At 43.3% G+C, this 24,254-nt stretch overlaps 2 protein-coding genes and 1 long non-coding RNA gene across 4 annotated transcripts; 2 read left to right on the top strand and 1 right to left on the bottom strand.

Moving 5' to 3' along the window:
- The first annotated feature begins 1,676 nt into the window (after window positions 1-1,676).
- LOC123510227 lies at window positions 1,677-14,214 on the top strand. Of its 2 annotated transcripts, XM_045265178.1 has the most exons (11): window positions 1,707-1,784; window positions 2,175-2,440; window positions 3,000-3,098; window positions 3,591-6,140; window positions 7,146-7,302; window positions 7,845-8,071; window positions 8,376-8,458; window positions 8,901-9,035; window positions 9,841-10,017; window positions 12,128-12,333; window positions 13,791-14,214. In XM_045265178.1, exons 2-11 carry the CDS (start codon window positions 2,433-2,435, stop codon window positions 14,013-14,015), a joined length of 3,867 nt encoding a protein of 1,288 aa, XP_045121113.1. In that variant the 5' UTR covers window positions 1,707-1,784; window positions 2,175-2,432; the 3' UTR covers window positions 14,016-14,214. The 2 variants fall into 2 exon arrangements, with proteins under 2 accessions (XP_045121112.1, XP_045121113.1); XM_045265177.1 differs by having other exon boundaries at window positions 1,677-2,440.
- A 283-nt stretch (window positions 14,215-14,497) lies between these two features.
- Window positions 14,498-23,197, top strand: LOC123510071. The gene is made up of 2 exons (XR_006676363.1): window positions 14,498-15,336; window positions 22,481-23,197. It is a non-coding gene; the product is annotated as an uncharacterized LOC123510071 (long non-coding RNA).
- LOC123510070 (protein charybde-like) lies at window positions 17,032-22,452 on the bottom strand. The gene is made up of 5 exons (XM_045264858.1): window positions 20,808-22,452; window positions 20,077-20,177; window positions 19,356-19,471; window positions 18,633-18,785; window positions 17,032-17,624 (listed from the first exon to the last, which is right to left on the bottom strand). Exons 1-5 carry the CDS (start codon window positions 20,863-20,865, stop codon window positions 17,528-17,530), a joined length of 525 nt encoding a protein of 174 aa, XP_045120793.1. The 5' UTR covers window positions 20,866-22,452; the 3' UTR covers window positions 17,032-17,527.
- Window positions 23,198-24,254: the final 1,057 nt, after the last annotated feature.

The raw sequence follows: 24,254 nt of genomic DNA, 5'->3' as shown, positions 1-24,254 counted from the left end.
CCATATTAGGGCCCACATCACCACCCATGCTCATCTTGGTTGTAACTATCTAGAACCTGGGTATCATGGTGACATGTAGGTAACTTTAAACCACTCGACAAATGTCAAAGTGTTTAAGGTTGTACGTGGTGGGATTCGAACCTACTCGTGGACGTCTGCCCGATCCCACGCTCACCACCTTATCCACTATGCCACCGCCTCACTTGTTGATGGTGACATAGTTAACTGAGGGATGACTGGATACTGCTGTAGTCAGGACTGCGTTTTGATAACTTGTAGATGACGCGATGGTGGTACCATCAACGTATTTCCAACACTGATCTTTGTGTGTGTGTGTGTGTGTGTAATTCAGCATGGTCGGCCAGTCTTCCCTATTACGGAGCGAGCTCAGAGCTCATAGACCGATCTTCAGGTAGGACTGAGATCACAACACACACTCCACACATCGAGAAAGCGAGGCCACAACCCCTCGAGTTACATCCCGTACCTATTTACTGCTAGGTGAACAGGGGCTGCACATTAAGAGGCTTGCCCATTTACCTCGCTTCCCGGGACTCGAATCCGGGCCCTCTCGATTGTGAGTCGAGTGTGTGTGTGTGTGTGTGTGTGTGTGTGTGTGTGTGTGTGCAATGTATCCTAAAAATTGTGGTCAATAAACTACTACTACTACTACTACTATGTACAGTGTACCTCACCCACATTGATAACCAACGTCAGGCGACACACAACACCTTAACGTTTCTTTTATTGTTATTATTATTATTATTATTATTATTATTATTATTATTATTATTATTATTATTATTATTATTGTCATTATCATTATTATTATTATCATTATTATTATTATTATCATTATTATTATCATTATTACTATTATCATTATATAATTGTACTCGACAGTACTGAAAAGTAATCGTAAGTTCGTCTAGTACTCAATTGAAGTCCGAGTACGAGTACATATACTGTGGAACTTCGCAATAGTTTCAACATCCTTTCGTATGTCATTGTAGTTCCAGTAGTAGTAGTAGTAGTAGTAGTAGTAGCAGCAGCAGAAGTAATAGCCGTAGTAGAAGAAGAAGTAGTAGTGGTAGTAGTAGTAGTAGTAGTAGTAGTAGTAGTAGTAGTAGTAGTAGTAGTAGTAGTAGTAATGACACAATAGTGGTGGTGGTGACATATGCACTGCTCATCAGACACGCACACACACACACACACACACACACACACACACACACACACACACACACACACACACACACAGCTCCCGACCCATGGCTACCTCCAGTCCACAATCCAATAACGAGGCTGAGAACAGGTCACTCTTTAGTCTTCCTCATCCGTTTTGCAACACACGACTCCCTCCCCCGACACCCGAGGCCTTGAGATAAAAGAACGTACGATTTTTTTTTCTTTTTATCATACAAGTATTTATCCATTTTGACGGAAGGAGGACTGATAACTTAATTCGGTTACCATATAATGAGAAACGTAAGGGTTTTGATTCACCTTTCGTGGGTTTTTCTGGGGTTTCTCAAGGTATTATACCCTGTGGTGGTGTGCTGTGGTGTGTGGCTGAAGAAAATGAGAGTGAGAGTGCGGTGGAGTGCTGGTGGACTTGGTGGTGGTGTTGGAAGCCATATAGTCGAGGTGGGTGTGGAGACAGAGGGAGAATAATTATTGTGTGTGTGCGTGTGTGCGTCTGTCGGTGGCTTGGTAGGTCAGGTTAGCTCAGTAGTGGATCAGAGGTGGTGACGAGCACGCTAACGAGTGGTGGAACGTAACTTGTGTGTCATCCCCCCGTCACCCTATTACCTCTACTGTTATAATTATAACTACTGTCACTATATCCACTACTACCACTCTACTACAGCTAAACACTTCCAAAACTTGCACCTCATCGCTCTACCAACACCACCACCACCACCACCCTACTACTACTACTACTACTACAGAGATCTTTACGTCACCCTAAGATACCTTTAAATGCCCTTATATACTATAACTCACCCTAAAACACCGTAAACCATCTTAAAACTTACTCTAAACTTCCTTAATCAGCCTTAAAACACTAGATATTGCCACCAGCTTCTCTCACTACCCACACTCATCCTTAACACACACAAGGACACTTATACTCACCCTACCCCCCTAAGTGACGACCTGAACCTCACTAGGAGAAGGAGTTACGAGGCTACGAGTCTACTATGAGTTGTCAATCCAAGTGGTGACGCTCAGAGATCCTTCCTGAGTCTCCATGAGTCACCATTCTGCCAGATGGTGACTCGAAGGCCAGAATGGTGACGTGACACAGCCGCCCCCCACCACGCAGAAGTGTGTGCGTGTGTGCGTGCGTGTGGGTGTGTGTATATACATGAGTGTGTGTTAGTGGTGTTGATATAAACACCAAAAATCCTCAAGAAAATAAAGAAAAAATGGCTTGGTGAGTTTAGATATTTTTCTCTTTATTATTCATTGTGTACAAATGAAAATGAACAAAGTTGCTTTTTTCTATGAATGACTGCTGTATCCATTTATTATTTGCTGCTGGCTCAGTTTTAAATAGTTGAATAAATACTAAAATAATGAGCTCAGTCTTTTTAAACTCTTCAGAACACTGACACTTTTCATTTGCATTACGATAAAAAGTAATAATTTCAATAGATAACTTTAATACTTTACTATTTCTCTCTTAAATAATGGAAAAAAGGCGAAAATAATTAATAGATTCCTGTAAGATATTTTTTTTTCGATTATTAAGATTGAATTACTTTTAACACCTTCAATACTGGAACACATTTTTCCCTTGAGATTTGTGTACGATAAGACCATTTTATTGACATTAGGATGGGTCTATGGAGGTTAGAAGATTAATGGGCATAGTCTTCACTGTTTTAATCCCCCCATGAGTTTCTGGAGCTGGATAAAATCACCAAATAGTGAGTGCAATGAACATGAAAAAGCGTCATGCTACTCAAGAGGTTAATGGAGTTTCCTTGCAGGACGTCTGGGGTTCCTACAGCGGCCTGCACTTGGCTCCTACGATCCTTGTGTCTCTTTTGGCTCCTTCTGGCTCTACCTCCCGTTCAGGATAATGCTGGGTAAGTACTACCCTCCTTCCCCCACCTCTCTCTCTCTCTCTCTCTCTCTCTCTCTCTCTCTGGCACTCGTTTGTGTATTTATCTTTCCTAAACGTGTCTTTCTATGGCTTCCTAACACACAATTACGTGAGAAAATACTAAGCCAGACGGTTGGGTTGGGTTGCCAAAGCTTCCAGGACTCACAGCTTCCCAGCCCACCGTCCTGAGCTGCCCTGACTCCCCTCCTCCCTCCGAGCGCCCACTACACTGTCATCACCACCTTCATTGTACTTAAAACTTCTTTTGTTACCTTCTCTCTTGTATTTCGGCGCCTCCCATTTGTGGTTTTCCTTATATGGGAGGCGTATTTGGCACGTGCAACTTCCTGGCGCAGCAAAATGAGGTTATCCTGGGTCATTCAGAGGTCAAAGGTCAAAGTAATGTAATGCGTGTTCAAGAAGTTGCATGTCTCGGGCCTTGACCCAGGAATAACCTCATTTTGCTCTTTTGCAGCGCCGCAGGGGTCGAGGTGGTGAAGGCGGCGGTGCATGACTGTCTCGTCCCGAAGGACTGTCCTAACATGGCCAAAGAGGCGAAGGAGGAGGAGAGAGATGCACAAAGACTAATGCTCAGCGGTTATGAGCAATCAGGTGACCATTTTCTCAGAGGGGTTGAAGGGGATACTAAGACAAAAGAAAATGAGAGTGCTACATCGGTGACATCCCCGGCGAGGAACGCGAGTGAGGTGGTACTGGAGGAGAATGTGGAGCAAGTGGTGATCAGCTTGGTGAAGCGAGACACGATGCTGGTGAGTGGCGGGGGAGGCGTGAAAAGGCACAGGTCCCTCTCTGGCGCCTACCTACACGGCGCCCACACCAAGAGAGTCCGCCACCGCAGGCACAAACAGGCACAAACTAACTCTTCTACGGATCCAGATAACTTCCTCTCAACAAGGGTGAGATATCCTTGGGAGCAGAGACAAGAGACCATGGAGGAGGAGTTTAACCGTCTTAGCTCCACTGGGAGAGTCCAGAAAGGCGGCAGAAGGCAAGGACAGACGCCCCCGGTACACATGAGGCACGGGGGGCAGAGTCACGGCACCTCCAGATCCAATATTCCGAAGTTTTTAGTCAGGAGGATCACGAAGCCGAAATTCTTGAGCAAAAACCTTCCTTCAGAAACCTTCGTCAGGAAAATGAACTTCAAGGGGTACCTCCCGGAGGACAGCGTTGACGGGGAAAGGGAAGATCAAGAAGATGAGGTAAGTGAGTCAGGAGAAGAGGAAGTGATGCTGATGGAAGAGGAAAACTTCTGGGAGACGTCCTTAGCCTCTTATCTCCCTCCTCTGCAAGATGATGGAGACGATATGCCCAATGACCTGACCTCAGCACGCAGGGAGGAGCTGACCAACCACCTGGAGACTCCCGTAACGACCTCTATGATTCCCCTCACACAGGTCCAGTCCCCTCCCTCAACCCCACTACCTGTTACCACCACTACCACCACCACCACCACCGTCCCTATTACAACAACTACTGCTACTACTACCACAACGACTCCCACTACTACCACCACTACAACTACAACGCCACGCCCAACTCCTCGATCTACTACTACGACTACTACTACCACTACCACTCCTGTTACCACTACCACTACCACTACTCCTACTACTACCACCACCACTACCACCACCACCACGACCACCACCACCACAAGACCGCATTATAGCACCGCGAAGGCAGAGGAAGCAAGTGGAGCCCTTGAGAGAGAGGAAGAGGAAGAGGAAACAGAGAATGAAGACACGACGGGAAGCACCGAGGAAGTGGAGGAGGAAAAGGAGGAGGAAAATGAGAAGGAAGATGAGAATGGAAAGAATGGAACTGTGCCAGCCTTCATCCCTTCCAAGCTTCCTTTCGGCCCCTTCATTCCATCTTTCCAGCGGCCGCGGCAGCCGTCCCCCGGAGTGTTGCGTGGCCTCATCGGGAAGTTCCATCCCTTCCTACTGGCCTCGGAGAAGACTCGCGGATCCAAGGCCAACACCGGCGACCTGATAACCAACATGCTGTCCCCACTGGTGGGAAACTACCCGCGACGCACCAAGGCCAAGGGACACAAGGTACTAGGGTTCGATCACCAGAGGAGCCACACGGAGGAGCTGTACAACCAGGTGTCCGGCAGCGTCATGCCTGGCAAGAACTCGAGGCGCCTCCTGCCGGACACCCTCCCAACCTTCCCGCTGCTGCGACACAACAAGAATCGCAAGTTCCGCAACAAGTTCCACGGAGGTTTCGCGTTGACTGACCAGGGCCGCGAGGACACCCTCACACGGACCGAGGCGCCGCAAGGCGAGAACGCTCACCCAGACCGTAACTTATTGATCTTCGGAACCGTGGCAGACGACGCGGTGATAGAGACAATCCGAGGTTGCACGAGACATGTCAAGATGCAGCTGACTGACCACTACAGCATCGACGACATGATGAAGGAGGCGACCAACCCTCTGCGTCAGTTGGTGGTCTACGTCAACTTGATAAGCGTCAATTATGAAGGCTACAGCTTGGTCCTGGAGCGCATGAGGCACATCCTGGACTACCTGTCAGTGGTGCAGGGCGGCCTGGCTCTCTACAGCGTCATTCCGTCGGAGCAGGAGGCCATCAACACCACACGCAGCGCGGAGGTCAAGTCTCACCTCATCACTCTTAGCGACTCAGTGCTGGACCACTGCGCGCGCCTCTACCCGACCTGTTACCAGACCTACCACCTTACTGACCTCACCTCGCGCCTCCAGAAGAGCTACGATAAGGACAGTGGCTTCGATGTGTACCACCAGGAGGGGAGAGAAGAGGCCGGGTGCTCCTCCAACGAAGTATGCGGCACATCGGGGCCTCCTGGCGACGAGGCCCCGCTTCAGTCAGACCCTCGGGAACAGCTGCAGGAGTTCGGCCAGTCGGTGTGTCGCTCCTCTTACCACGTGATGATTGAGCTCGAGGCTAACCTCCCAACTTATGACTTCGAGGATGAGAATAGGTTTTGGGAGAACGCACGGGAGGAGAGCATTAGGTGAGGCCCCCAACAATCCTTCACTTCTCTATTGAGCATTGCCTTCCTTCATTCTTTGCCTCCTCTCTGGTTTTTTTTTTCTTTTTGTATGTCCTAACCTATAGCGCCTGTAGGTAATCTGAAGAGTATTGGAAGCGCTGTTAAGCTTCCACCCATCAGTGGCGCAGGCAATTTTATTTATAGTGGTACCCATATTAGGGCCCATATCACCACTCAAGCGCATCTTTGATACAACCACCTAGAACCTGGGTAAAGACCACGCTTAAGATACATTATCATTTGTTCGAGTCTTTCTCTGTCATTCTTCCACCAAATGGACTTTACCTGAGCTCCTTCCGTTATCTTCTTTGTGTCGTTGTTTTTTGTTTTGTTTGTTTTTTATTGTGTAGTGTAAGACAAAGAGAGTGCGTATTCCTTCTCTGTCGCCAAATCTAATTACGTCTCCCCTAAGCTGGTTACTGACTCACACAGAGAGGATGGATTACTGCCGCTAGGAAGATCGGAACGGTAAAAAGAATAATCCTTTCCGGGTGAACGACGCTTAAAATACTTCACTTCATCTTTGTCCAGAATTATCATAGTTTGATTTTGAACATTGTCTATTGAGGTTCTTAAAAAAAAAAAAAAAAAAAAAAAAAAACATGTTAAGCTGAACTAAGCGTTAATAAACATTTTCGATAATCCCTTCCGAGGTAAACATCCCTTAAAATTCTTCAGCTTGTGTTCGTCCGTAATTGCCATAGTTACCATTAAGAATACCCGAGAAAATGTAGCGTCTCAACTGTATCTGTTAAATTTTTTCAACATGGTAAACAGAGAATTAGGCGTTATAAACATTACAGACATTTGCTGGAGAGGAGTTTGTGAGTGGATAATGTACCTTGTTTATATTCAAAGAGACAATGAACAGTGGATAATACAGAGGATAAAATACAAAGCATATTACAAATTGTTTATATTTCGGAGGACAATATACAGAGGACGATATTATTGTTTACATTTCAGAGTCCGCGCGCAAACAGGCCTGGTGCTTCATGACATCTTGCCACTCGAGCTCAAGAAATACGACAAAAACAGACCACCGAAGTACGAGGGGCAGGCCACCATTGTGTACTTCCACGTGACTGTGCTCTCCGTGGACTCCATCAACGAGGAATCCATGGTGAGAGACAGACGAGGGATGGAAAGGTGATAGTCATTGTCAGAACGTGAGAAAATAATTGCTATGGTTATTAGATGCAAACAAATGAGTAAACTGACAGCAATAGTAAGATAAAAAGGTTGACAAGAAGGAAAGAATAACAAAACTACAAAAAGGACAGCCAACCTAACCGAGGGAACATTAAAACTTACCTGTAACTGAAAGTAAATTATGAATAAATCAGAGACAAGCAAATGAGTAAACTAACAACAACAGTAAGAAAAGTAAAATGATTAGAAGAATAATAAGGAGTAACAAGATTAAAAAGAACACTTCACCGAAAGAAAGATAAAATTGAAACTTAACTAAAATTGAAAACGAAGTATGCAAATAAGAAAGCAAATTATGAACGGATGAAAGACAAACAAATGAGTAAACTAACAACAAGAGTAAGAAAAGTAAATTGATAAGAAGAATAATATAAAGACAAAATCAAACTTACCTAGAACTGAAAACGAAGTACGCGAATAACTAACTCTTCTTCAACTGTTTTGTTTTGGCAGACCTATGTGGCTGATATCTTCCTGGCGCAGAGCTGGAGGGACCACCGCCTGCGCCTGCCGGAGAACATGACGGAGGAGTACCGCATCCTGGACGTGGAGTGGCTGCAGAACATTTGGCGGCCAGACTGTTTCTTCAAGAACGCCAAGAAAGTAACCTTCCACGAGATGTCCGTGCCCAACCATTACCTCTGGCTGTACCACGACAAGACGCTGCTCTACATGGCTAAGTGAGTGTGCAAGGGAACTCCATAAAAAGAAAAAAACACCAGAAAATAGACTTATAACACACAGAACTTACTCAAAACAATCCGAGAACTTAAAAACCTTCTTAAAAGTCATACGAAACTTATTCAAGCACCATAAAAATACCCCAAAATCGACTTAAACCACACAGAACTCCCTAAAAACAACACGAAAACTTGTAAACCTACTTAAGATATACAAAACCTAATAAAAACACTCTAGAAATATCCCAAACACACTTAAAACATCCAGAATTTGGGTTAATTAATATGTTTGTTTACTCCTCAGGCTTACTCTTGTGCTGTCCTGTGCCATGAAGTTCGAAGCTTACCCACACGACACCCAAATCTGCTCCATGATGATTGAAAGCTGTGAGTAAATCGTTTTTATATTGTGTTCAGATATTTTGGAGGTTTGCATTGGTAGTGATAATAAAGGTGAATGATGGGGTGATAATGATGGTGATAATGATGGTAATGATGATGGGGCATAGAAAGTCACGGTGATAATGATGGGGGTGATAACAATAGTGACGGTGGATGAAGAGAGCAATGGTGATGGAGTTGGTTCAGGTGATAATAAAAAAAAAAAAATGGTGATGAATGGTGATATTAGTGGTGATATACAAATAATGGTGAAGAATGGTGCTTTTCTTATGTAAGAGAGGAAAACTGGATAAGGGCAACAAAAAGAGTATAGAAAAGACCCCACTTAGTAGCCAGTCCCTGTAGAGAGTTATGATGATAAAGATAGTAGTGATGGGGATGATAGTGATGGCGGTGGTGGTGGTGGTGGTGGTGGTTGCTCTTGCAGTGTCCCATACGACTCACGACCTTGTGTTTAAATGGAACGAGACGGACCCTCTGGTGGTGAACCCTGACATTGAACTGCCGCAGCTTGACATCTCCAGAAACAACACGGAGGACTGCACACTCACATATTCCACAGGTGTGTATTGAGAGGGGGGGAGGGAGAGGAGGAGGTACGGTTTTTTTTATGTAAGAGAGGAAGACGGCCAAGGGCAACAAAAGGTAAAAAAAAAAAAAAAAAAAAATACCGCTTACTTGATTGTTAGTTCCTTTAAAGATGCAAGAGTTAGACAAAAATCATGGACAAATGTCTTGAAGCCTCCCTCTTAACCCCTTCAGTGCTGGGATCTTGATATTTGTGTACGATAAGACCATTTTATTGACATTAGGAAGTGTCTATGTAAGTCTGAAGATTAATGACCAGAGTCCTCACTATTTCAATTCCCAACATAAGTTTCTGAAGCTGTAGAAAATCATCAAATAGTAAACAGAATAAATATGAAGGGGTTAGAAGAAGTCAGGTCGTAAAGAGATGGATTATGTGTGGGGGGGGGAGGGATGTCTGTGCAGGTGCCTATTACACACATTTGGTCAAAGCTCTCCCGATTATTTCCCATCACGGGACTTATCTTTTCTATCTAATTGTTTTACATGTTCGGGGATTGTTACGTGTATGCCTGACGGATTCTTGTAGCTTCCCTTAGTTTCTTGTTTTTGTTATCTAGCAGAGGCCACTGCGGGGTTGTCAAGAGGGTTTTTCTCGACTTCTTCACGGACTTCCCTCCTAGAATTACCTTCTCTTTATTTGTTTATCTATTTCTTTCTCTTATTTCTTTCTTTCATCCTTCTTTCTCTCTTTCTTTCTCTCTTCTTATTCTTGTGATTATCATTATTATCATTTATCTACTTATCTATCTCTATTCATTTACCTATCATTTTCCCAGGAAACTTCACGTGCCTTGCGGTGGTGTTTAACCTGCGGCGGCGCCTCGGGTACCATCTGTTCCACACATACGTGCCCTCGGCTATCACGGTGGTCATGTCTTGGATCTCCTTCTGGATCAAGCCTGAAGCCATTCCAGCCCGCGTCACACTCGGCGTCACCTCCCTGCTGACTCTGGGTACGTGGACATTTATTTATAGCACGCATCTCAACTCTTCTTTGTGTTGTAAGACATGATACCTTTATTTCCTTGACGTGTTTGGACTCTCATTTGATTTGTATGCGTAACTGATGCGGCAATACAATTTTATGCTTGTGATTGGCGTACGATAAGGGAGTACAAATGTTAGTAAATCAGTACATACTTTTTGTCAGTGAACAATATGGGGGACACTCATTTGATTCATGTTTATAATGATCCACGACGAAGGATTATCGTTTGACTAATAAACTTTAATACATTATAAAATCTATGAATGAATGAATAAATATGAGAGAAAAAATATGTATAGTAATGTAATTTAATAGAAAAATACAAGTCAGCCAATAAATCCTAATGCAATGTAAAATGCATAAACAAACAAAAGAAAGTGTGGGAAGAATACACAATGAAGCAATACAGAGAGACGTTGAAAAAAAAAAAAAAAAAAACATAATATCTCACTTTGATATAACGAGTCCTTATCTGGAAGGCCAAGGTTGGTTATGCATGGCGAGTATCCTTGAGGGTTCATTTATAGCAGTGGCGCGTCATGCAGGGCTTCACCTCGCGCTCTTGACATCATGCACACCACAAGGATGCATATCCATGATGCTCTAGGACTTCGCGTTGCCTTGTCTGTCTGTTTCTTTGTCTGATTGGCGTTTCGCGTTATCCTCTTTGCGTGTCCCATTGTGCAACTGTCTGTCTGTCTGTCTGTCTGTGATTGTAAGTCTGCAAATGTCTAAATATTACCAATGGCAGTCTGGCTTATCTTATTAACTTACTCGAATTTTTTTTTACTTGTAGCTCTATATTTATCGCATCACCGGGACGTGGATGACTGAATGGCTACCTTATTGCCAGACTAGTTGATGGGATAACTGGTTTTTAAGATATCTTGCTTTTTTTTTTTTTTTTTAGTTAAATGTCAAGATAGCGGTCTATTTGAATTCCCAGGGCTGATTATGCACACCTGTCTCAGCACTGCAAGTTATCTAAGCATTTTAAAGTATTCGTTACTCTTTTGTTAGTTGTTTTACTGCTATGGTTATCCTTCTTTAATATTCATAGCCCAGTAAAACGGTTTGTGTATAGATAGAGGAAAGAAAAGAGAGAGAAAAAAGATAGAGGAATAAGTCTTATCTTTTAATGGGACAAATATTCACAAAAGCTTAGCACAAAAAAAAAAAAAAATACATTGGTAGTTCTGTAAGAGTGGTTTGCGTAGAGACAGGAAAGAAAAGAGAGAGAAAAGAGATAGAGAAATAAGTCTTTTCTCTTTTCATGCGACAAATATTTACAGATTAGCGTAAATACAATGTGCGATGAGTTATAGATACCGAAGGGAAATATTTGTTAAGTCATCAAAAGGTTATCTCGCTACTCATGCTCTAAACTCTCTGCTATACTACAAATTGCCTCACGTTATCACACCAGCAATATTGTTCACACACCTCAAACAGCTTAGCCGATTCGAGCTTGTAACATTCAAATGACTAATTATAACACACTGTCGGTAATCATAACGTGCACATCGAATCATAAAGTCTCAGGTAAATACAGGTACTTGTAACATTCTAATTAAGGTACATTATACTTTACTTTGCCCCATTCCATGACTAAATGACTACTTATAACACACTGCGGGTAATCATAAAGTTCACATCGATTCATAACGTCTCAGGTAAATACAGGTAATTATAACATTTTAATAAGTACAGTATACTTGAATCTACTTATAACTTTCACTGTAACATTGTAGCGAAATATAACTACGCATAACATTCATCTAAGATCCATAAACGTAAATCCTAATCAGCTATATACTTTAAGCTATTACATCTTAGCTAAATAACTCTGGCTGTAACATATAATTCTAAGCACGATCTTCTAGCTAAATAACTCTAGGTATAACACTATCTTAATGCTTTTAGCCTCAACATTCTAGCTAAATAACTCTTGCCACAACATTCTAGCTAAATGCCTCCAGCCACAACGTTCTTGATAAATGTTCCCAGCCATAACATTCCAGCTAAATGCTTCTACCCCAAGCAAGTCAAGGAGCCTCTCGCCCGTTTCTCCCCAGCCACACAGAATCAGCAGTCCCAGTCGTCCCTGCCGCCTGTGTCCTACATCAAGGCCATTGACGTGTGGATGTCCTCCTGCACCGTGTTCGTCTTTGCCTCCCTGCTGCAGTTCGGGCTGGTCAACTACTTCATGGACGCCGAGCCGCTCAGCAAGGACATGACTGGCTACTCCGTGGAGGATCTCACTGACCTGGATGAGAAGAAGGTGAGGTACTAGGTTTTTCCCACTCTCTCTCTCTCTCTCTCTCTCTCTCTCTGATATTAGTTTTAAGACTCCGCCATTAACTCTTGCGCTGTTTTTTTCACTCGTTCTATTAACCCCTTCAATACTGGAATACATTTTTACCTTGAGATTTGTGTACGATTAGACCATTTTATTTGCATTATGGAGGTCAATGGAGGTCAGTAGATTAATGGCTACAGTCTTCACTATTTTAATCCCCCATATGAGTTTCTGAAGCTGTATAGAATCACCAAATAGTAAGCAGAATGAATATGAAAACGCGTCATGGTACTCAAGGGGTTAAACTCTTTCCTAATTTAATGAAAGAAAACATACTCACGCTCTCTCTCTCTCTCTCTCTCTCTCTCTCTCTCTCTCTCTCTCTCTCTCTCTCTTCACGGAGATAACGTTTGATAGAGGTTGGGAAGCTTTACGTAATCACTGACACCACTCAAGGCCATCGCTCCACTGACCCTCTTCATTTCAGCGAGGTGTAATCAGTGCAACAAGCAATGAGAGCAACAGCGAGAGAAAAAAAAAAAAAAAAAACTACACATTTCTTCAATTCATTAAGTAGACTAGAACTCTTTTCCTACTTTTTTTTTCTTTAAGATGTAATAAATTAGGTTGGTTATTGCACTCTTTGACTTTTATGCACCTCTTAGCATACTTCACAGAGAGATAACATACAAAATTACAAATGATTAAGTCTGACTATTTTTCGTTTGATTTTTCCTCCTTTTTTCCCTCACTAGCGGAAATAGACTAAAACAAAGTGAAAAGGCGTTATATTTAAGTCTATCATACATCATTTCCATTTTCTTATTTTTTTTTCTTTTTCGGCCTGTAAAGAAATGTGCAAGAAAAGATGTAGATGAGTCATGAGCTTTTTTTTTTTTTTCCTCCTTTTCTTCCTGTCAGTGATGGTGGTAAACATGAACAGATTGAAAATGTGTTATTTATCCTGTAATTATTCCTCATTTTGTCTCATCATTTTCTCATTTTCTCCAAGTATTCTCTGCTTCATTTAACTACACCAATATTTACTCCTTATTTATTCCTTTCTCAATTTTTTCCTGCCCACTTCTCAATTTTTTTTTTATTTCTAGTCCCATCTCAAATTACTCACACTTCTCTCCTTTCTATTTTCTCTACGTATTCTCTATTCCATCTTAGCACATCAATATTTACTCCTTTCACATTTTTCCTAATCACTTCCCAGTTTCCACTAACCTCTAATCTCCTCTCAAATTATTACCCATTTTCTGTAATAACTCCCTCGTTTTCTTACTGTCAGTCAGATGATGGGAGACTCACACTTCTTTTTTCTATATTCTCTAAGCATTCCCTATTCAGTCTAAGCTCACCACTTCCTAATTTTCACTTATCTCAAATAATTACCCATTTTCTCTAACAAATCTTCGTTTTCTCACTGTCAGTCGGATGATGGGAGACTGAACGGGTACTCACACTCGCGCACCAGAGCCAGGAGTCGCAGTAGAAGTCGTATGAGATCCCACAGTCCCGGGGTGCCTCAGTACGTGGTCCACCGTTGCACAGGGAAGGACATTGCTCTCTACATTGACAAGTTCTCCCGTGGCTTCTTCCCCTTCGCCTTCTTCGTGCTTAACATCTCCTATTGGACAACTTACGGCACAATGTAATCACGCCATTGTCATCCTCCTCCTCCTCCTCCTCCTCCTCCTCCTCCTCCTCCTTCTTCTTCTGGTTGTCGGGAAGAATTGCCTTTTCAACGGTTCTTCTCTTTTCCTCTTGTTTGTCTTTTCTTCCTAATTTTTCGAGTTCTCTATTTTTTTCTCTGATCTTCTTCTTCTTCTTCTTCTTCTTCTTCTTCTTCTTCTTCTTCTTCTTCTTCTTCTTCTTCCTCTTTTTTCTACTCCTCCTCCTCCTCCTCCTTCTTCTTCTTCTTCGATTATTTTTATTGTTCGTGTTCTTTATTGCCCATCTTTCTATTTTTTTTCTTTTTTTCCGCTGGTTATTTTCTTGTTATTTTCTTTCGTGTTTCTGTTTCTGTTCTTGTTTTTCTTCTTCTATGTATATTTCGTTATCTTTTCCATCCTGTTTTCTTCTTTCTCTTTCTTCCTGTTTTCTCTTTCTCTTATCCTTTTTCTTTATCTTTTTGTTATTTAATCGTTTCTTCTTTCCACTATTTTCATTATTTTTCTCGTCTCCATCTTTCTCTGGTTGTTAATTTCTTGTTTTTAATTTTGTTTTTTTTCTTTCTTTTCCTTCTTTTTAATTATTGTTTTCTCATCTTGTCTTATCTGGGTCTTTTTTTGTTACTTGTGTGTCTGGTTATTATTTTCCTTCTTCAGCATCGTCTCTCTCTCTCTCTCTCTCTCTCTCTCTCTGCTTTTAATTTCCTCTTATTCCTTTACTCTTCATTTTCCTACATCACTTTCACTCCCATCCTCCTACTCCTCCTTTTATTTGTGTTATTTCTCCTTCAGTCCTCCTCATTTAACATATTCTTCACCCTCCACCACCATCACCACCACCACCATCACCTTCACCACCTCCTGATGCAGCCAATAAAATAAAAGAGAAAAGAAAAGCGCGGTCAGAAACAAAACTGCGCAGTAAACCCAGTGAACTTCCATCTCCCCCTCCTCTCTCTCTCCTTCCCTCAAGCAAGCAAGTGACCGACCCCTGGAAAGAAAACGGGAGCGACCTTCTGCAACACACGGAGGTAATACAGGCTGGTGGACAGGTGTGGCAGGTGTGTGTGCGTACGTAGGTGGTGCCCCCGTGCAGGTGAGCCATGTACGTTAACTGATCAAGGACCTGGAAGTTGTTCTTAGTGAATATGGAGGTTATTGAGGTGAGGAAAACGGAGAAGGAGAAGGAGAAGGTGGTGGTGGTGGGTGGTGATGGTGGTGGAGGAAAATTATGTGAGGCCAGTGTATGATTATAACTGTATTTCCAGAGAGAGAGAGAGAGAGAGAGAGAGAGAGAGAGAGAGAGGTGATATGAAATTGAGTTAAAAAAAATATAGATATTGAACTTTAAGAATCCTACGCAGTTGCCTGATAATTTCAACTTTTTCTTTTAATTCCCTCAGTGAAAAACATCTTAGTTATTTTAGTGTTAATAAATAGAAGCGTTGTTGTAAAAAAAAAAAAAGCTGTCCTCTTCCCCTCGTTTTCTTCTTAATGGGACATAAAGAGGGAGCAAAAGAAAATGAATAAGGGGAGGAGAAGTTTAGAGAAAGTAGAATAGTGGTAGATCTCTCTCTCTCTCTCTCTCTCTCTCTCTCTCTCTCTCTCTCTCTCTCTCCATAGCTTATGATAGATAGTGCTTTTGAACTAACACATAGACTGAGGTTGACTGATCTTGCCTTAGAAATATTCATCTTGTTATGAATGTTTGTGTGGGTGAAAGTTTGCGGTTCTATGTTCTAAATGTCTGTCCGAGGAAAATGTGCAGAGAGAAGACAAAAGACGCTGCATTTCATAAGAAGTCATAGTGAAGTGGTTTCATCCAGTGAGAAAGATAATAGATTTTATGAGTGTAAAAGTGAAGTGGCAGTAAAGCGATTAGAGCTCTTCAAAAAAAAAAAAGAAAAAAGAAAGAAAGAAAGAAAGAAAGACAAGAAAAAGAAAAGGCATCGATTTTTTATAAGTGCCAAAGTGAAGTGACTCATACATCTGTGAAACGATGAGAGGTGACTGGAACTTTAGTGTCATTTCAATTCAGAGATACATGACTGGCTGAGAGAGTCTATAGTTGAATTTAGAGAATGATTGGTTGCAAGAATTTGAATTTAGAAGAATCTGATTGGCTAAGAGAATCCAGTTTGAATTTAGGTGGACATGACTGGCTGTTCAGACTTACTGTTTAAATTTTGAGCAAGCTGAGTGCAATTTAGACAGAACTAATAGATCCGTAAGCTCGATTTATTAGACACTGTTCTTTTTAAATTCATTTCTCTCCTTTTTATTTTCCTTTTTCGTCCGTCATGGAGTGTAGAGGTGCAAGTCATGTTTACCTGTCTCATGAGGCCCCGTGCAGGTGTGTTACGTGCTCTGGGCTGCCGCATCACCTGTATGGTTTCCCTTTCACCTGTGTGTTGTGTATTGATAACTCGTGCCGTTAGTTGTATTATAGTTTGTAAAGGTTTGGAGAGCAGAGTAAAGCATTGTAAGTAAGAGATTGTTTTAGTCTCAAACACACTCCACGTCCTTCATTCTTTTTCAAACCGTTCCTCTTTCTTTTATTATTCTTTCCTTCATTTTCACAGCTGGGACACACACACACACACACACACACACACAACCTTCATTCCTTTTCTAACTTATCATCTTTCTTTCACTATTCTATCCTTCACTCTTGCAGTTATGGCACACACACACACACACACACACTTGTTATCTGTGGGAGAGCCAGCGAACTTTCTCATAGATTTATAAATAATTCTTCCTACACACAAAAACATATCAACCTTCATTCACTGTACTATATTTAGAAGGCATTCGAGCTTGGTTAAAGCCCGTGTTCCCGTTTCCATACATTTGTTTTCATAATTTTTCATAATACGAGACAGAAATAGCACCAGTATTGATGTTTTGATTGCCTCTTGTGTTGAAAAAAAAATACTAAAAAGAAACAATCGCTGCCCAGAATATCGTCACATAATCCAGGAAAGAAAACTCAGACACGTAAACCTTCACAAAAACATTTATTCAGTCAGACCAACGGAGAATAAAATGTGCTTCATGACAGATCTATATAAAAAATTGTGCTATGTGTAAAAAAGCTGTAAAAATAGAACACGCTGACTATAAGAAACTAACCTACGAAGATTAAATTACTAGTAACTTTGAACATTGAAGAGTGGCTTGCGGAGACCAGCAGTGAAAGGAACCCAGTAAACCAGCAGTGAAGGGAAAGTCTCTTGCTTACTGAGAGAAGGAAGGGGAAAGAATGAGGGAACCCGTCCTTACGGTACCTCATCCTCCCTTCATCTCTTCTCTCCTTTCTTTCTCCTTCCCTCCGTATCTGTATCTCAGTTTCCTCTCTTCATCTGCTTCTTTCTTCTACCACTCTGTCTTGTCATTACTCTTGCTCTTCATCCTCCATCCCTCAGATCTCCTGCCATCTCTTCCTCCTCCTGTAGATGTTCCCGGGGTTTCACACTCAAGAGGGATGGATGCTTTCAAGAGGAGCCCCTGCGGTTTCCCTTGATCCTCCTCTTCTCTAGCGTGTACCCAGGGCTTATGTGGATCACGTTGTCACTCCCAAAGCCCAGAATCCTGCAAGAGAGAGAAGCTATTTGAATACACGTGGAAAGAAATGGTAAATGGTTATGATAAGTATATAAAAATGGGGGAAAAAACGTGCATATAGATAGAATGTGTATGAAAGAGGGAGTAAGAGAGTAAATTAGGAAGAAATATTGGTGTATAAACAGATAATGAGGAAAGAATAATTTGATGTAATGAAGGAAAATGATGAAAAGGAAAGCAAATCGAGAAAGACGAGGAAAAGACGCCATAAAAAAAAAGAGACACTAAACATTCATCACCAAAACAAACGAACAACGAATTGATAATGTTTACACGCACGAGACTAAGAGACGAAAGGAAAAAGAAAAAAAAAACACCAACGTCAAAAAGAGAAAGACAACAAAACAAACTCGCATCGTAAAACATAGATACGAGTCATTACTGAAGCTAAAAATACCAACACACTCATTTGCTTTCCTTTTGTGGCGAAGATTATGCAGATGAATAACCGAAGGAATGCAAATGAGGTAAAAACATGACAAGACTGGATTTAAAAGAGGAAAGAGGTATAACTATGATGAAATAAAGAATGAGAATAGAAATGTAGGTGAAGAGGAAAGGCGGAGAAAGAATAGGAGTAAGAGAAAGAACTAGAGAGATAAATATTACGAAACGGACGTATGGGAGATAAATTGAGAGGAAAGTATGGAAGAAATGAAGGAGAAAAGAAGAAAAAAAGATAAGAAGACTGCGAATATTAAGGAAAAAAAATCAATGTAATAATAAAGCGAAAAAAACGATGAATTGAGAAAAAAAATATTCGGATAAGAAAAAAAAAAAAAAAGGAAAGAGGAAAAGAAAAACGTGTAAATGTAACTTGAGAAGAAACGAAATATAGATACACCGAAAGAAAAAGAGAAAAAAAAGCAGGAAAATGAGAGAGAGAGAGAGAGAGAGAGAGAGAGAGAGAGAGAGAGAGAGAGAGAGAGAGAGAGAGAGAGAAGGCAATCAAAACAATACAAAAAGACATGTTACCTGAGGAGAGGGTTGCTAGGCTTGGGGTTCTCCGACAGCCTAGTGAGAGTGAGGTGCAGCATGGAGGCGGAGGGCAGGTGGGGGTCACACTTGATCCTGCCCACCCTTGTCACCTCCTGGCCATCGAAGTAGTCAATCACCAGCGTGCACCCCCTGCCAGGTAAGGAAGAACAGGTGTGCGTTAGGTAAAAGGTGTTGATTGCATGGTTAATGATGATATAAGGTGTCTGTGTTGGCTTGTTTGAAATGTGACGTGGTTGCCTAATTTCTTTCAGTTTTTTGGGTGTTGTTTTTCGTGGTATGTTTATTTCTCTCGTGGTTTTGTATTTGTGGTGGTATTACTGCTACGCGTTATGTTTTTCCTGCTGCTATACCAAAATAAGGAAATTATCTAACAATTCAAAACCACACAACTAAATATTCAAGTATTATATCCAAAATGTTTGAGTTTTTATTAATTCATTTACTCATCATATGGTTTCAATCGGGGTTACATATTAGTGGTACTATTATTACTCCTCCTCCTCCTCTTGCTATATAAAGAAACTAACCTGACGATTTAGAACACTAAGCTAACCAAACAAGAACAATAAACCAGGAAATTAACTAAAGCTAATAGACAAATAAAGAGAAAAGAACCAACAGCTCGGCGGAAAACAATAACAAGATGATGTCAGGCGGAAGTGAGAGGAGGTTAGGTGAGTGTAGCTGACCGTGTCTTACCTTACACCGTGGCGCTCTCCCTCCGTCATTCGCACCACATCGCGAGAAAGGCGGTTCAGGAAGTCAGCAGGAACCAGCACGGACACCCCGGCAGCGCCTCCCTCACACCCAGGCAGCTGACACAGGAAAGAAGACCAGGTAAGTAAAATTACTCGTATTTGCCTCTTGCCTGTTTACATTTCCCTTACTATTTCCCGCACTCACTGATAGTTCGGCCCGTTGCCAACTCGGCCCAGTGTTGTGATTTATAGATATCTTTAACTTTTTCTTTGTTTGTTCTCTTCTTTATGCGTGAAAGTGAAGGTATGGTTCAACAGATGTTCCGAAACTGTAATGTGTCGAGTTTGTCTTACAACACACACACACACACACACACACACACACTGTATCCAACCACCCTGCCCCCGGCGCCTACCCACCTAACCTGTTCTCATGGCCGGAGCCGCTCACCTTGCCGCGCCGCCAGTTACCTGCCATGCCATGACAGCCGCAGCCTCCCGCTCATAATTCACGAGCCTCAGGCGCCGGCCGGGGCGCGTCAACTCTCGCCCCATCAGCACCAGACACGCGGTGTGTTATCTCGCTATCTCGCACCGTCACTCACACGTGCTTCGATTGCACTCAGCGGCAAGGCAGGCCGCGTGAGGACACCAGGGGATGTGGAGTGTGTGTTGGGGGGTGGGATGCGTTAGCGGAGAGGAGGGGAGGGTAAGGGGCTCACCTGGAACAGGCGGTTGCGGGCCTTCTTCAGGAGTCGCCAGATGTGCTTGGCGAGCAGCATGGCCGCCGTTTCATCTTCGCACACGCGGTATTCGTAGAAGTCTGTCAGGACAAAGGAAAGTGTGTTAGGTGAGGACAGTCCTCTCAGCAGGTCACCAAGACACAGTCTATCTCTCAAGATAAGAGTGAATGAGTGACGTGGCCGCCCGCCCGCTACAAAACTGGTTTACAAGGACATCTTATCACTGGCTGGTGACGCCAGCCTGCCTGGCAATCCTGTGCTAATCGTGACGCAAGGACACGAGCCCCTTGAGGCAGCAGCTGCGCTACACTGCACAGCAACCCTCACCCTGACGCAGCACCACCCGTCAGCGTGCATGGAGGAGCGAGGTCACCAGACAGCTGGCGGGGCAGCTTCACCAAGACTGGCGCCAATTTTTTTTCTCTCTCTCTCTCTCACCCACTATCAACTTGCAGCGGTAATGACAGGGTGTGGCGGCGGCCCCGCCCACCGGCCGCCAGCCGCTCCTAGCCCACTACTCTGGTAGGATCCATCACTGATTTCTCCTCCCATCAGACAGTTACTTAATGAGTCTCTCTCCCTCTCTCTCTCTCTATGTGTGTGGGGAGGGGGGGAGGGAGTGATCACTATAGCGACGCGTCACGCTCACTGACATGCTACAACTAGTAGGGAACATGACAGGCAGCATGACAAGCAGGGATCACACTTACCCTGGGGGAGGAGGGGCAGGTGGGTCTTGTAGGTGTTGGGCCGCAGGATGGACAGCATCTTGAAGGGTTTCTCTTGGGCTCACTGGACCTGGCGAGTGCTCTCCTTCACCGCCTGGAGGGGCGGGGCTGACGACCTGTGCAGCGGGGGGCGGGAGCGGCTACCAACCGACCAAACGCAATTGCAAACACTATTGAATGTGACAGAATATATCGCCTCTCAGACGGTACTCTGCAGGTTTACGGCGACTCTTCAAACGTGTTGATTGTAGTGAGGAGGATAGGCTCGGCGGAAAGGTCTTCCACGTAGCCCGTGTTTTCCATAGATGATCCTGCCGGTGCCTGATTCTCAAGGACCGTGTGAGTGCGTCCCTCCTCGACTGAGTTTCACGGCGCTCTGAGCGGAGTTGGCCGCGCGGCGAGTATACACCTGTGGCTGATGCAACACTTGACACACACACGGCACCATTTATCTCGCGCGATACGGCTGCACGGCATGTCAGGCTCATGTTGTGCAACACTTGGCCTGCCACGCATTCACGCTGGCGTGATAACCAATCTGCTGCGTCTTTCCTTACGCGATGGAGAACACCAATATTTTCTCGACGAGGAATTGGTGGCATCGCTCGCCGCGTGTATGACAGGAGGAGGGGCGCGTGCGCGCGCCGCCACCGCGCTGTGTTGATGTTTAGCGGCCTTGGCACCACAGAAGAATTTTCCTGCCCACGTTTCAGCCGCTTACCCGCTCCCCCCCGCGCCACCGGGGGTTGGCACCCCTCGGTCCACGGGCAGCGCGGGGAGTGGGTACACCAGTGAATGCCGTGGACACGTCCTCCTGGCAAGGATGGGCGTCGCGCCAGGAAGCGACGTGCAGAGTTATTGATCGCCTCAAACGGACCCGCGAGGACGTCGTGGCATCGTCCAGAAACCTCTAGATAGCCCCGCTCTGTGCCGCTTCCCCTGATAGCCTATCGGAAGGATGTCCTGTGGAATCCCGTGGCGTAACGGTTATCCCTCCTCCACGAGCCGCCTCAAGGACCGACGCGCCTCCCTCCCACGCGGCACAGCTGTCGAGGGACGCCCGTGTGTGGGCACGTGTCTCGTGGGCGGAGTGACGATGGGCGTCTCGTCTTAATGTGGATGTGTTCCCTTGCAGGTACAAACCAAAGTGAACAAAACACAGTGTTGTGTCAAATCAATTAATAAACCATTAAAGTATTAAAGATTTTGCGATTAGGTGCTTCCTTCCTCCCTCCCCATGGCATGAGCGGCCCCCCAGAGGTCACAGTCCAGTGGTGTCCCCTGCCTGACGTCACGTGACGGCAACGGGCGTCATTCACGGTGCCACGAGTGACCTCGGGACGCCGCCGCTGTGAATGTCTGCTTTATGAATGACTGCAGATGACATTAAAGATATTATTATTATTATTATTATTATTATTATTATTATTATTATTATATTACTACTGCTACTACCACTACTACCACCGCCACCAGCACCACCACTACAACGATATTATTACCACCCCAATGAATCCCGTTTGGCTGCTCACCGCCTGCCGTCCTTGGCGTTCGTGAGATTTACACGCCAAGGCTTACAGATGAAGATCGGATATTTCTTGTCGGGCGCCTGCCTAAACAGTCATCGTGAGGCGGCACCGTGAGGAAAAATGGAGAGAGAGAGAGAGAGAGAGAGAGATTATAAGCGAAGGTTATAGTTTACTGAACGATATTTTAAAGTGAAGCAAGGCAAGGCAGAAGTGGCTCTTAAATTGATGAAACTGAACTTGTCTGCCTCTGATTGAACCAGAATTAAATGAACAAATAAAATAACAAATAGATCAGTAGAAAATAAATAAATAAAGTGAAATAGATAAATAGATAAGAAATACAACTATTCTCCCTTCTCCCGCCGCGTCGCTAGCAGGCACCCGCACGTGGCCAGCCTTGTGCTCTGCTTGGCTATTCTCTGCCGGGGAGGCGCAACGGGCGGCGTCCTCCCGGAGACACGGAAAAAGAAACTTCTTGCGAAGTGTAGAGGTGACTTGGTATGGCGCGGTTAACAGCAAGGCGGGTCTGGGAAATAGAGGGGTGTGTTTTCAAGGTCTGGGTCATGTGTTATTCATGGCGTGGTTTGCTTGTGTTCCTCGTGACGTGCATCTGCGAGTGTTATGACATGCTGGGTTTCGGTAACTGTCAGATTTGGTAAGGTTTGGTTGGGTAAAGTTAATGTTTGGGTCTTCCTTACTAGATGTGGCTATGAGTCTGTCGTTATAGTATGGAGAAATGTATGGTGTTTTTAAGTTTTTTTTTTTTTTTTTTTATGTGGTGGATGCACCTGGTAATAGAAACAACCAGATTTAGCCTCCTTGTTGATGAACAATTTTATTTAACACTCACCACCATGACGCGTTTCCATATTCATTCTGCTTACTGTTTACTATTTGGTGATTTTATACAGTTTCAGAAACTTATGTGGGTACTTAAATGGTGAAGACTAGCTGTTAATCTTCTGACCTCCATAGACCCTTCCTAATGCAAATAAAATCGTCTAGTCATACTCAGAACTCAAGGTGGAAATGTGTCCCATTACTGAAGAGATTAAAAACTATATAGCTAAATAGAATACTGCTGACATGAATATAGTGTAACGCTAATATGAGAGAATATTTGCACTTTCATGGATACATACAGTGGATGATATATATACGATGGCAAATAATACTGAGTACTGTCAGAGTATACATATATCAATTGTAGAATATGTTGTCACTAGAAATGTGTCTGGTGAGCTTAATTTTATATCAATTTAAGATAAAGTTGAAAGTCTGTGTGTTTATTGTTACGTGAGTGCTTGGTTAGGTTTAGGTAAAGGTTATGTCGGCTTGCGTCTGTTTAAAGTAGTGTCAGGTCAGGTAAAGTGCGCCAAGGAGAGCGTTATGGTACATTGGGTTAAGTGAGGTTACAAGTTAAGGTTTTGGTCTATCATGCCAGGTGTGCCTTTGAGAGTGTTATGGTACATTGGGTTAAGTAGAGGTTACAAGTTGAGGTTTTGGTCTACCATGTCAGGTGTGCCTTTGAGAGTTATGGTACACTGGGTTAGGTAGAGGTCACTTTAGATTAAGTCAGGGTGAGATAAAGTCTGGTTGAGCAAAGTTTATGTTAGATGCAGGAACGTTTTGGGAATATAATGTTACACTAGGTCAGGTTAGGTTTACGCTGGATCATGTTAGGTCAGGTTAAGGTAAAGTCAGGTTTTATAAACTAAGACTTTATAAAGTTACGTTTGGTTAAGGTTAAATATAATCGGTTTAAGTTCAAATTTAGTTTAGTTTAGATCAGATTGCATGAAGTTGAAATTAGGTTAAGTTAAGTCACGTTACAAGTTAAAATCTGGTTATGTTATATTAAAATCACTATTACAGTCCAGTTTAATAAATTTGTTTGCAT

This window comes from Portunus trituberculatus, chromosome 28, assembly GCF_017591435.1.
Source record: "Portunus trituberculatus isolate SZX2019 chromosome 28, ASM1759143v1, whole genome shotgun sequence".
Lineage (NCBI taxonomy): Eukaryota > Metazoa > Arthropoda > Malacostraca > Decapoda > Portunidae > Portunus > Portunus trituberculatus.
Note: the sequence above shows the minus strand (reverse complement) of the source record. Positions and strands in the feature narration are given on the sequence as shown.